This window comes from Eurypyga helias, unplaced genomic scaffold (assembly GCF_000690775.1).
Source record: "Eurypyga helias isolate BGI_N326 unplaced genomic scaffold, ASM69077v1 scaffold15373, whole genome shotgun sequence".
NCBI lineage: Eukaryota > Metazoa > Chordata > Aves > Eurypygiformes > Eurypygidae > Eurypyga > Eurypyga helias.
Window position 1 is genome coordinate 24,306 of NW_010240719.1, and position 14,335 is coordinate 38,640.

General features: G+C 39.0%; 1 protein-coding gene across 1 annotated transcript in view; it reads right to left on the reverse strand.

Annotated features, from left to right (window-relative positions):
• Positions 1–14,335, reverse strand: part of LOC104507303 (supervillin-like) — a gene marked incomplete at its 3' end in the record, with an annotated part of 51,157 nt that overhangs the window by 24,237 nt on the left and 12,585 nt on the right. Inside the window, exons 6-14 of the mRNA XM_010148537.1 lie at positions 10,310–10,393; positions 7,417–8,304; positions 6,912–7,082; positions 6,254–6,288; positions 5,079–5,140; positions 4,577–4,716; positions 3,740–3,835; positions 2,263–2,515; positions 739–762 (exon numbers count right to left, since the gene is read on the reverse strand). Coding sequence (XP_010146839.1) covers positions 739–762; positions 2,263–2,515; positions 3,740–3,835; positions 4,577–4,716; positions 5,079–5,140; positions 6,254–6,288; positions 6,912–7,082; positions 7,417–8,304; positions 10,310–10,393 — 1,753 coding nt within the window. The remainder of the gene's footprint in view (positions 1–738; positions 763–2,262; positions 2,516–3,739; positions 3,836–4,576; positions 4,717–5,078; positions 5,141–6,253; positions 6,289–6,911; positions 7,083–7,416; positions 8,305–10,309; positions 10,394–14,335) is intronic.

The window sequence follows — 14,335 nt, forward strand, 5'->3', positions numbered from 1 at the left end:
CCTTCAGAGAGGACTGTTGGTCTAAGACTTTTACAAATATAAACATTACCTGCCACGAACGCCTCTCAGCAAAGTATTTGAATCTAAGCAGCATATTAAAAAACCCTCCAAATTGCTTTCCTGGCCTCCACAATGGAACAATTATATCCTATATTCATCTAAACCAATAATTTTATAAACATTTTCCTAGAGACAGTTAAGATGCAGAGAGGACTGTTGGTCTAAGACTTTTACAAATATAAACATTACCTGCCACGAACGCCTCTCAGCAAAGTATTTGAATCTAAGCAGCATATTAAAAAACCCTCCAAATTGCTTTCCTGGCCTCCACAATGGAACAATTATATCCTATATTCATCTAAACCAATAATTTTATAAACATTTTCCTAGAGACAGTTAAGATGCAGAACTTTTCTGAAATGCAGAGCTTGGCTTTGTCTTCTCCAAAGGAGACAAAAGCAATGAAAGAGACTGACAAACATGCCTTCACACACATCAAGAGAGGTTTTTTGTTTGGCTTTTTTTGTTGTTTTCTTAAATTGCAGGGCTAGTGGACTGCATGCAAAAGGGAAAGACAAAAATCACACCAGTAGGAAGAAATCAACTGAAAACTTAAAATGCACATGCAAATTCCATAAAACACGGACAACACAGTCATTCATTAAACAAATCATAAAGCAGAGCAAAGACTACCACACTAGCTCAAAGACTGCAAAGAAAGATGAAGAAAATAGTTACCAGTTTATTCTTTTTCCATTGCATCTATCAGAATTAGAAATTTAGAGGAGATCAGCAAATGGATTTCAGCTTTAATTACAAGATATTTACAATTGCAATTATGTATCTCAGTAACATACCTTCTAGCTATCTATTTTGGTAACTTTCTTTTGTTTCTTCCTAGAAAAACTGTAACTGCACCTCAAAACATCCCAACATACCAAATGAGCAGTTCACTATAGAAAGTCTTTGTGAAAATACACTCCCATGGAACTTGGCCCAGAGTCAACTCTGGTTGTTTTTCTTAGGTTCAGAAAGAGATGACAAAACATGCTTCCTCTGTGTTTCCTTGCTTGAAGAGCAAGTTTGTTTTGTAAAAGACTAAAAAACTAAAGTCACTGGCTTTTTCCCCATCTGCTTCAGCCCATTTCTGTTGATCATCCTCCTGGCCCCCAAACAAGTTAGTGACACAATCATTAAAGGCCAGGCTGTGACAGCGGTTGGCATATGGAAAACGAATGGAAAGAGGACTGTGGAAGGTGTGAAAAACTTGCTAAAATAAATTTGCCAAATATCTACTACTACTTCATGCCTACATCAAGTACAATTATACATCTGTACTGCTTTGCACCAATATGGTTAGAAATCCTGCCTTGTCACTATTCTATAATATGGGAAATGTATAATCATGAATGAAGCCTATAGAAAGACAAAGGTAGGAACTTTCTAACACTTGGATTGATCCAAACCCCTAGAAATATGACATGCATACAAGTTGTGCTTCACTGCTAAAGTTGTTTCTTTTAAAGCTGTAACACTGAGGGGCTGATGTTTCTGCTATTGTGAACGTCAGCTCTGAACAACCACTGCAGGACCATCTTCTGCTCAAACTGCGCTAAAAAGGCATTCCTTTGCCATTCCAGTTATATGAAGGATTCCAGAACAGGACGCCCAATTTCACTACACATATTAAATAATTTCATTTTTTCAGAATTTCAGAAGTATTATGCTTTTAAGGGAAAAAAGCCCAAAAACAAACAAACAAAAACCAAACCAAAACAAAAGATCAATCCCCTCTCCTAGAGGAAACCGACAGAATATGTCCTAATTAATAATGGAAATATGTGGTGTTTTTAGGAAAGAGCCTGGAAGTTTCTCACAAGAAAGCTCCGAAATTTGCTGTAAATACATCTAAAGCACAGTGATGTGTGTCACATATTTTACCTCTCTGGTCAGAAATTTACTTTTAGAAGACATGTAATATTCTACCAGAAAAGACAGTGTGAAAGGTACCGCATATACTAATCAGGAAAACAATATATTCTTGTATTACTTAAAAAATAAAACCACACCAGAGAACATCTTAGAGGATGTTGTTTCTCAGTGTCAGAAGACTGCTTCCTGACAAGCTTTTTCCTGCAAATATGTCATGACCCCAGTGTGTAACTCAGAGCAAAGCAAAGGCCAGCTGTTACGGCATCTTACGCTGAAGCTGGTTTCTCCAATAAAAAGAAACAAATGAAAAAGAGCTAAGATTGCACTTACCTGCTCAACTTCTCCAAGAGTGACTGGCTGAGTCTGGTAACGAGCATTCGTTCTCCTGTGTCTCATATCTCCTCGACTCCTTGTGGAGATGGCCCTGGACACTGGTTGAGACAGTTTGTTAAACAAAGCCATCTTTTCTGCCAAACTTAAGGTGGAAGAATCTGGTTCATCGGACTGATCTTGCCCCATTGCCTCTTTGGCTGCTCTTATCTCCTCTTTAGCTAAAATTTTTTGGTGTGCTGATGCCTGCAAGCTGAAGAAAGAGAGCTGGAAATAAGTTCTGAAGAAGCCATTGCGATGGTTTAAAATCTCAACCTGACAGAAGCAGAAGAACTGCACGTGAAGCACAATAGCCAATGTAATACAGCAGCCTGAGTGGTTATGCAGTGGTTCAACATTGGCATGATGAATTCTGATTCAACAGCTGAAGATTTAAAAAGAAGTTAAATTTGCATTCACAAATTCATTTAATTAGGGCACAACAATTTTTTAAAGGGGAACTCAAGATTGAAGAAGGACTTCTCAGACCAATCTCTTCATAGAGAATACAGAGCTACGGAGAGACATTTAAGATGCCTGCTGTAGAACACGGGGCCTACAGTGCAATTTACTAACATTCAATTGTATTAGAAATAGTTCGTGGAGCATGTATGATAAAAGAAATTTAAAAGATGGATTTAAACTCCAAGTTAGTGGTGCCTTTAGGTTAGCACAAATTGTAATGTCTCTTATAATTTGAAGTGGAACAGAATTCAGACTTTTCTTTTGAGTTATCTGTGGTAACTCAACAACGGAAAATAGTTTTGAAATATAGTCCATTGACTTTGAAGATTGTTTGACCAATGCTGAAGGTAGACACATTCATTCATAAAAGCTGTAACTGCATTTGTCTCTACAATAATATATTTTTATTCACCTCTAGATTCAGCCACAATTATGGAATTAGCAATATTCTCTTTTTTCCCCCCTCCCTCCCCTGTTGTGGTCTCTGCTAAAATTCTCTCATTCAGAACAAAGAGTATTCTGCAACTTTACCTATAGGTGGTGCAATTTCTTATCCTTCCTTTAATTTTGCAAGCTAAAAAACATATATGTAGAGACAGACAAAGAGGATATGTACTGCTTGTGAAATCAAGCACCCAGCTTTGGTATTCTCATCTGCCGGTGACATTACTATATATAAAAAAAAGTACAAGAGCAAAGAGGGTTCCGCTAGGTTTGCTCACATGCGTGTTAGTTTCTTTCACAAAGAATCTGTTTCTAGAACAGGTAAGTGTGGTTAGAAGGTCCTGTAAACAGATGCGTGACAAAACAAAGCTGCGTTTTATCATGCAAACATAAATGAAGTTGACAAATGTTTTAAATATCCTTGAAACTTGACTTGACACACTGAAAAGGCATTCAAGACTCTAAAGATGCATCTGCTACTGAGGAATCTTGTGGTCCATGTAACATGCATGTTTATCCCCCCCAGTACCTGATAGGTTGTACAGTGCTCTTAACTACAGTGGGACTAGGTACTCTGGTCACTACTGTGTGGGTATTCACAGAACGTGAAGCAGGGGTAGATTCACTTTAAAGAATTGCCAAGGAGGGAAAATTCACAGGGAGAGAGAAGAAAAAAGCATTAAGAAAAGCAATACATTAAGTGTTAACTACAGAAAAGACCAAAAACCAAACCAAACCAAAACAGAAAAAAACCAAACAGCAACGATTTTTAAGTAACTGAATTATCTGCTGCGACCTTTGCAAAATAACTTCAAATACTTTGAAAGAACTAAAAGCCTAGAGGAGCAAACAGGCTGTCTCTTAAGTTACTCATTACCTGTAACATAAACTACCTTTTAGTAGATGATTAAGTGAACATCCATTCACCTTTGTTCAATTTTCCTCAAAAATCACTCCCCTTTTTTCAGGAAAATATCATGATGTCCAATCAGAGCGCAAGAAACCCATTTCCAAAAAATTACATTCCAAAAAATACATTCCAGAAGAAATTGTGCAGATTTCCCTCAGCGGTCAAAGGACCTTTTTCATTTGAGTTACAAACCAATGCTACGATTAATCCCATTTACCTAATCTACAGGTTCATAAACTTTCTGCCAAATTACAGTTCATACAAGTTATGCTCTAGTAGTCTCTCTACTTCTAAGAAAGAATTTCAATATAGTTTCCCCTGTGGTTCTCAAGGAAGTTGGCCCTTAAAAATGAATGTTTTCCTTGCTACAAAGCTGTAAACACCATATATATGGATCTTATTCCCAGATTTAAAAGACGGAACCAAAGTTAGAGCCAACATAGGTACAAGACTTACGTCGCCGCAATGACCACTTCCTCACTGGTAATTGGTTGTGTGTGCGACCTATCCTGCAAACGCCGCAATCTTCTCTCCACTGCTGAACTTCTTGTAGGTGGTTTAGGAATATTTTTCATTTCAAATGATTTTTCCATTTCCTAAGAGGACATATAATTAAAATCATGGAAGAAAAGTTCTAAAACAGTACTTTCTTTTTAGCTTTCTTGCATGCTAAGCAGTAAACTTCCTACAGGCTCATCTCTGAATTAGAAGCAGGATGTAATTGCATAGTAGCCATCACTGAGTTGCAACTAACGACATGTCTCTAAATTAGAGTCTGAAGGAAGGCTTTAGAGCAGTAAGTCTACTGTGTAGGTAGGTGAGATGAAGTAAAAAAAAGTTAAATAGCTTGGACTTGGCTAACTGCACTACACGTCATTCTAACACACTTTGGGATCTTCAGCATCTTATATATGAAATGTTTAAGTCGGCATTCTTATTCAGAAAATGTAGTACTTACCCGAAAAAGCAACCTCTTTGCAGCTACGCTTAGTTTGGCTCGGTCATCCAATTTTTCTTCGTCTAAACAAAGGAGAAAAAAAATGAGGAATGTAATGGATCAAGCTCATATTGGGTGCAGGGTGGTTTTTTTTTTTGACTGAATGATTTCTGAACCCCTCAAAAATGATGTTTTGCTAGGACAAGAAGCACTACCAGCAAATAAACTGGCTACTACTCCCTTTTAATGAAGACTTACCATGATTCAAATTGTATAAACTTTACTTGTATTTACATGTATCGCATCAGAAGAAAATTCTTAACATGATTTGAGAACAAGAGACTTGTCTTCAGGAAAGTTATTGTGCATTCAAGTTATCCAAACTACCTTTTACGAATAATCAGTCTATGATAACCATGGACTAAGGAAATAATTAGACTCAAAGATTGTCTTAAGGGTAAGTAATAATCCTGCTGTATAGAACATCTACTGGCTGACCATACAACTGTTTTTGCCTGGAAGCTGGTCGTTCTGAATACCCTGTTTGTGGCCCCATTTTTCAGAGGCTCAACTGGTATCTTTAAGAGCTGAAATCAGCATCCTACAGATCCAAGGGCCAGCATCACAAAGCTGCAGAGAATATCAGCTTTCAAATAGCATAAGGCATTAAATCTAAATTTAGCTACTCATGAGATTACCTACTTAATTTGTGCCAGACTTGCCACAAGAGAGGACAGGAGGGAAAGACAAGATGGCAGACTAAATTATATAATTTAATAACCAGCATCTTGCAACTTCCTTAGCTAGAAACATATTACCATTATCAGTTTCACACTAGAGTACAAGCTTTTTTAGTTTTCCATCCTAGATCACTGATTAAACCATGCTGGTTTTTTTTTTTTCCCTATCAACTATCTTATTTATAGTCTGTATCAGAAAAAAAAAAAAACCACAATGTTGAAAGCACCAAGTCTCCCATATGAAGTTTGGTATCCATAGACAGACTTTTGGACTTAAATGATTTTGAACTCAAGTCTGCAGTAGACATGGCCCAAGGAAAAGTTGTACTTCAAACAGACGAAGGGTAATGATAGTTTTTTTCAAGTGGACTTTGTTTACATTATCAAATAGTTCTTCAGTTAAAACAAAACACATTTGCTCCCATTTCTTCCTTAGAAAATAGTATAGTAACATACCATCAGCAGTTGGTATTTCTGCACTCAAAATTGACCTAGTGAAAAATTATCAAACAAAGAGAAATTAGTCAGAAACGAGACATCAAAAATTAAATTCAAACTCCGTCTGAAGCAGCAGGACCTCAGAAGTCTTAAGAGTGAGAATACTTTATGTATTTTTCAAGTTTCAACAGTTGCCATTTTGATATCCTTTAATAAAGCAGAAAGGCAAGCAATTGCAGCCAAACTTAAATACAGTAAAGGAAAATGATTTCCAGTTCATCTTGCAGAAGATAAAAGTCTAAGATTTGCTGTCAGCTCTTTTAATATAAAATATGTAGCTTTGGTTGTTTACAAAAAAGTAAACGATAAAGCAGAGTAGATGGACACTCTCTATAAAAACAGACAAAAGCATTTATCATTAGACAGAACAAGACAGCTATAACACTTTATGATGATTCACTGTTCACCATTGAAAGGGGGGGGAATTTGCAACAGATTGGTTTTGTCAGTGGTGTTGTGGTTTTTATTTTATAAGATATAACAAATCCTTGATTGTTCTTGAAGAAAAACAATAACCTTGCAAAAACTTTATGCTAATAAATGAACAAAGTCCTTTCACAAGCTTGTTCACGTCTACCTGCAAGAGAATGCTACACAGAGCTACATACGTGCCTACCTATCTGTCTCCTTTCGTTCTGCTGACGTTATAGGTTGAGTTTTAAATCGTTCAGAAGTCTTTCTATTTTCACCAGGAGAAAAATAGCGCCTCAGCTTTCGTGGCCCTCTTTCACGGTCACCATTGGCAGACAAAGTGCTACCTGCCGTTGCCATCTCAAACCGAGATTCACTTTTAAATCACATGATAGAAGGCGCATAGAAAAGAAAATACAAGAGAGAAGTAAAGCACAGATGTAAGCATCTCCACAATTCACTAGAGACCACTCGGCATGCTCCTCCGGTAACATGCGCAGACATAGACATTCCAGCTACCCCACATCACAACTTGCACTAGCAAGCAGAAGCACAAAAGCGGGATTCAAACCATCTCAGCCTCCAGTACACACTGGTGAGAGCTAAGCTGTGTGCTGTAAGTGCCGACACAAAACTGCTGTTGAGTGTGTGTAATTTTTTGCCAAGGACGTGCAAGTTTCACACAAAAATACGTCTGAAATGTCACCTACAGTTCCGTTTTCTTGTTGGCATTAGCAGTCTCCAGAAAGACATTACGAAGTTGGGCAACAGACACTTTTGTGTCAACCATGCCAATCTCACCGTTTGGTGCATTTGCCTCCATGCTCTCCTTACTTTTAAAAGCTTCTAGCTTGGGAGCCACAGTATAGTCAGACATTGAGCGAGTCAGGACTTTATGCTTGGCTGTCGACACTTTCCGAACAGGAGCTTTTGCCTTGGCAGGCTGCGATACAGACCCGCTCTGTATGTACATAACAGCTTCGCTCCGTTCCACGTTCTCAGGGGTCTTCAACTGCTGCTCAGGAGCCTGCCTCTTACTGCATTCCAGCTCTCTCTGAACTTCCGAATTAACTTTCAGCTTGCTTGTGAAAGAGGAACTCCCCACAGAGATGTCCAACTCTCCTCCTCCTAAGAGGCCTTCATGGTTCTTCCCTTGCTTGCGAATCTCAGATGGCAAAATTGGTCTTCTGCCTTTGGAAGCCTGTTCTCCCACCAAGGAATCTTCTTCATCAGGCTTTGCTCCATAACCAAGCGCCTCTTTCTTTTCACTCTCCGACGCAGTGGGTGCCGATGATTTTGTCAAGAGGCCAGCACTGTCTGGTAGGAGGCAGCTGCCAACAGAGATGTTTGCTGGTTCTTCTGTGGCCATCAGCTGAGCCGTGTGTGCGATGCCAGCAGGCTGAATATAGCCATGTATTGGTTGGCGGACCGAACTGATGGGCTGATTTATAACCCTATCAAAGGCAGACGTTTCTGTCTGAAGAGGCATGTAGTGGGCTGGCACGGGATGGGATTTTCTCTGAGATACTGTGTCTGTGCCAAGTTCAGGGCTTCCACGAGCACTTTCCTCTTTCACCAGTTTTTCTCTAACTTTTACTCTTTAAGAAAGAAAAAGGATTAAAGCTGTGAACAGCAATACCCAATCTGGGAAGGAACACAGACACCTACTGTGGGTACAGACAGCAACATCATATTAAAATAAAAATCAATCAATACAAAAAAGAAAGCAATCTTATGATGCAACCCCTTCCTCCCCCTGGAACCTTAGCAGTAGCAATGCTCAAAAAACATTCAAGTGATTCACAGGCCCTCGAACATGCATGACTCCTGAGAAGGTAACTGAGCAAGCTCTGAGAACGTTCACCACATTCCCATGAGGTCACAACAGCATTTGTCAAACAGCACATACCCATAGTCTCAAACAAACAAGATGATCAAAACTGGTTTTTATATTATCAAAGTGTTGGGTTCAGCCTAAAATTGCAAATTCCATTGGCAATCATGTGTGTAGTCAGATTTTTGAGGACCTCTAAACAGTGGGCAGCTTAAGCCATATATGAAGATGATGTTGCATTGGGAAAGGGATGCAAAACCATGTTAACTCCCCCCCAGCCCCTCAGATGTTTTGTCAGAGACTTTCTTATTTGTGATTTGTCTCACATCAGACACCTAAACTGTTAGATGTAGCGTAACCCGCTTCAGTTAACTGAGAAAAAATGTCACAAGTGCAAGCCTTAAAGCCCAAAGTTGAACTATGGCATGGCTGTTGCTCTGCACAGAGCTTGCAGGGGAGAAAAAGGTTTAAACAAACAAACAAAAAACCCCCCCAGGCATTCTGTTTTAAAATGTTTCGTTACATTCTAACATGCAAAACTCAAAGGAATGCTCCCAAAAGTTACCTTACTTCAGTGTATTTTCTAGAGACACCTCTAGACTTGTGTAACATCCATGCAAAACGGTCGTACTGTGGCTTTAGGCACTTAATGCATCAGGACTAAGGGAAGGCAAGACCTGGTGCTGGGGGGCAGCCCTTGCTCCAGGGCTACAACTGCAGGTAAGCTCCCCAGCACTTTTACAGCCACGCTGAGTGTTTGGGCAGCTTCCACGGTGAGCGTTTCTAAATATCACACACACAGTCTTACAAACAAAAGCCCTGACCTTCCTCCACTCCCCAACGGGTATAAAAAATTATTTTGATTTTGAGGAAGGACAGAAACTCAAGCACAATAGGAGATTAGCTCTTTATATCAAAGTAAGTAATCCAGCTCAAAGTATGTGCAATTCCAGGCTTGCTACCAACAGACTTTTTGACATTTACATTATTAAAAAAGAAGCAAGATTTAGGGGAAAAAAAAAAAAGCAAACGAATATCTGAGAGAATAATTCAGGATATCCAAAGTTATCTGAAACACCAACCTTCCTAATGTTTTGGTGTTTCTTACCTCTGAGGATGGGCGCACTTATCAGGGAAACTTCTCAGCTACTTAAGCACAGAAAGTGTGTTCAGTCTGAAAAATTTATTCTTTAAACTACATGTACCAAACATTTTCCAGAACATCCACACTGATGTTAGTACTGGGTTACAAGAATTACTTTAATCAGGAACATGGAAAAGTCTTACTGCAATGCTTCTCATGGTGGGCTAACTGTAAGTGTTACCAAACCGGGAGAAAGCAGCTGCTTGTAGCTCTGAGCAAGATCTTGCTTTACTTTTCAATATACATTTTTTTTACTTCTCTTGTATCATCCCCTTTAGAATTCAAGGAATTAACCATAGGGAATGCTAGGATGCATGTGCGTGGTACAAAAATCTGCTGGTTTCCAGAGGACAAAGTGGTATTAAAATAAGAAGTTACAAAAACTAGTGGAAGCCAGAATAAAATAGTAGCTATGGAAGAAGCGGGGGGCATTTGTACTTCATCCAAATGCCAACTGGTCGTAAATTACAATAAAAGCAGATGCTTCAGAAAAGTTTCAACAGCTGTTTATCCACAAGAAGCAACTTTCTAACTTGGTGTTAAAGGAAAATTAAAGGCAAGTGTTAAGGGAAAGAAAGAGGGAAATAGATCTGACTGTTAGCCACGCAGCTACGTTGTATGATACCTGGAGGGCCAGCTGATAAGTGAAGGCGTGTCTCCTTCCGAATCTTTCTGAAGAAACCATTCAGGTTTTGCTTTCCCTGCACTACTACAGAAAACAGAACTTGAGGTAATTTGAGATCTCAGTGCATGCTCCCATTGTTTCTCCCAATCTTCCCTCCCCACCACTTTTTTTGATTCCTAATTACTCAATTACACAGCAGACTCTTCATGCAAATAAAAGCACAGCACATTAATCAAATTGAAACAATCATATTAAATTCCACCAATATCTACAGAGTGTTCCAAATGTGAAATATTCTGCAAAGGTAAATTTACCAAGTGTACGTTGTCCAAAATTTGAGAAGTGAAAGCAACTACACATCTGATCTTTGCTATTTGTCAGTGCAGGTCAGTTTGAAGGGTTTATGTAGGAAAAACCCTTCCTTAGGGTTTTACTTCCTCACTTGCCTAATACCCACCTTTCACCTACAGTCCCTCAGCAACAGCAGATCACATCAGATGCTATTAACCTTGCAAGCACAGGCTGTCCCACCACACTAATGTTTACAAACAAACTCCCTGGAGAGGAAAACAGCCTGGCTGCTTGTCATTACCTACAGCTACAGAACTCCCGGCATTGCAGTAAAGCCATGTGGGATGAAAATTAAGCTCCAGGTCATCCACTTCAATTTTTCAATTGCTCTTTTAATAAAAATAGTTGAAAAAGGTCAAATCAATGACTGTTCTTAAGAAAACAGTGCATTTATGGCAAATAAGTTTAAACTTGAAGAACTCACCTACAGTTGTCATCTTACCAAAATCAAGCATAGAGCAAAATCAAACACCAACTGTTAAAATCCCTTTTGTTTTTCCAAGTGGTTTTGAATTCCTAAAGGAGGTGACCAAATAGGGGGTAAAATCCTTTCACAGGAGCTGACCCAGTAGCTGGCTTTGCTTCCAAGCCAGCAAACTTCCTTCTCATCTCTAAATGTGTACTTTGGCACATTTTTACAGTGGGCATGGCCCAAGCAGCAATTATTTGCACTTGATCATTCATCCTTTGAAGAGAGCAGTCAACACAGAACACAAGCCATGTTTTGAGTTTAATCAGCCACTTCAGCAGCCAAATGCAGACAATGTCAAATGATACCTTCTCAGCACTTTGTTGCTTTCTCAGTGATGGATAACAGGATTAATTATTAAATCTTCTTAGGGCCGAAGTCGCAAAGCCTTCGTATGTATTCCAAAGCAAGCTGCCTTTATTTTTCAATTTGAACTCAGCAAATTTAAATTTAACAAGAACAATTTTGCAACTGATACAATGTGGAACTGACTTCAAAACAGCAACCACACAGAAAGCTGACGTTAGCCCTTACTTTGCTTCTGCAAATGGCCTTATAGGAGACTACCACACAGTAACTTTAAACAGACCACACAAAAATAGGCAATGACTTCTTTACCACTCAGAAATAGGGACAAGAGTTTCTGAGAATTTATTCTTAAATTTCTGAATATCACACCGGTGAGCAAGGACTGGCACTGGAAGTTGTCAGGGGTATTAAAATGAAGTACGAGCTCTTGGCAACTTAGCCTTTAAAATTCCACCTACTGCCTACATGTGAATCCAAACAAGAGACCAAATCCTACGTTTAAACCCAGCTGCTGTAAGAGCTATACCACATCTTGGTGGGTGTAGATGATTTCTTTCAAATGTAAGACAGACAATAATTGTGGGAAACCTGTGTTACAAATACAGACCCAGGCCTAGTCCAGAAAGAGTTTGAAATCAGTGATAATGCAGTCAACAATTTGTATTAAGTTATGACTTATTCCTGCTACTCATTTGTTATATGGCATTGCTGCAGAGCAGAGACATGAAAACTACCATACCACACCACCACTTTGAACTGTCCTAACACCAGGACCCACCTGAAAATGGATCTTACCATTTCATTGTCTGGAAACGGAGAACAACTAAGTCTCAAAAAACAGAAGACCTTGCAAAAGGGGCCTGTCTCCCGCACTTGCCAAACACAGCTGATCTTTCAGTGTTTCACACACCAGTAGAACTCAAAGGAACATGTAACTTCTAACAAATGAAAGAGTATGCTCCCATTAGGAACACTGTTCCCTTAATTATTTCTCTTCTGCCCAACTTTTGCAGCATCTCTTATTATTAAAAAATAAGTAATGCCAGAAGTGGCAGCTTTAAAAAGAAAGAGCTGGAATTTGTGAATGATGTGATAATGATTTGATAATGCTTTCAGCCTGCTCAGCCTGAACTTGTAACTGGTTTATAGAGCTGCATTAGGAAAATGCACACTGGTGAGCTAAAGGTGAAAGAGCTTTATAAGGAGACCTGATTTCTCCACATTAAAGGCTAATCTGTGAATGTGCAGAATCAAGTTTCTCTCGTAGCCAGCATGCTGTTTCAGCAGGGCAACTGCTATCCCTGGGGCAAATGCCATTGCAATGCTACATGCACTGCAACTTCCCCCGAGCTGGAAGAGAGAACAACCTGGAAGTCATTACACTGGTTTTTCCCTTCACAGAAACAGGGACTAGAATTGCATTATGAGAGTAAAGAAAATAAAACCCCTTTTTACACTGCAGCAGTCACATTCTTGGCTATTCTCTTTGCTTTCCTAAGGCTGAAAACATTGTCCCTTCCTTCATCTTGTAAAACAAGAAAACAACCTGCCAAAGGTCCATTGCTCCAATATCCCTTCCTATTAGTAATCGGATTAGTCAAGAGATTTATCTCAAATTGACCATTTGAAGATAAGGGATAATATTTTGTAGTATTTGAGTTGAGACAAATGTTTTGTGGCCTGGAATAACCTAGCCAGCTCAAGGAGTTTCAGTACAACTCTGGTCTCAGTTGTATGGATCACCCCGAGATGACTATTCTCCTTACTGCAGGAGCAGAATTGTAAGCTTAAAAGATGAACTAAACATAAGATAGTACTTCCTAAGTATGTTGACTGACTTTCCCTCTGTTGGCTTTTTTGAAATGACAACATTCCCTTAAAATTTTGGGATAATTGGGACAGTCCAATGATAGCTCATACAGCCATGTAGCCATGCACAAGGCAGCAAGCAGGATTAGAATTCACCTGAACTATGAAAAACTATGAAAAAAAAAATATCAACTACTACTTGTATGCACTATGTACTAAAGCTAAACAAAAAAAAGGTGGCTAAGTACATATGAGCAGTTCACTGGCACTGCAAACAGATGACATCATCACGCCCCCAGAGGTGGTTAACCATTGACAGGGAAGATTGCTTCCTCATTCAGACTTTAAGGTACGCTTATGAGAGGTAGTAAGAAAAGCCACAACAAATAAGAATTAAGTTTTCTGATTCTGATAGGAAGGATAAAGCAGTCCAGTCAAGGTAGCTTGTTTCTGAGCCTACCGCAAAAAAAGCCAACAAGTATAACCAGTACCATTTATGCCAGTTCATTTCAGCTTTTTAGAGTCAGCACCACTCAGCTTGATGCAGATGTCTTTACAATCACATTTTGTTACAACTGACATCATTTGTAGCTGCAACATTTTAACTCAAGTGTTTACAGTTATTATTTTCCATCTATCCACCTATAAATAATCACACTTAAAGAAAATCATACTTTTAAATAATTCTTAATCACGCATTGTTTCCAGTCACTGTAACACTCTGACAGTCTGTTTTCACACTACAGTGTGAAATCACAGCGTAAAATTAGTGAATCTTCCCCCAACCCCCCTCTTCTGGAGGAATCTGGTTACCCTGTTACTGGAGTAAACTTGTCAAATCTGAAGTAATTCAGCACACTGTGAGGGAGGCTACGTTTTCCAAATTCAGCACTGAATTTTCACTCTCCCCTTCACACATATACCTCGGTATTATCGGAAAGATTAACTATCATAGTTCAAAAAGGTTTCTACATTTTCACAGCAGGAAAACAAATCAGCTGTTATTTCAAGTGACTTGACACTTTTCAGCTTTTAACTCCAAGACCTGTTTTATTTGGGTAGAAGCTGTCATGAAGCTATTCAAATCT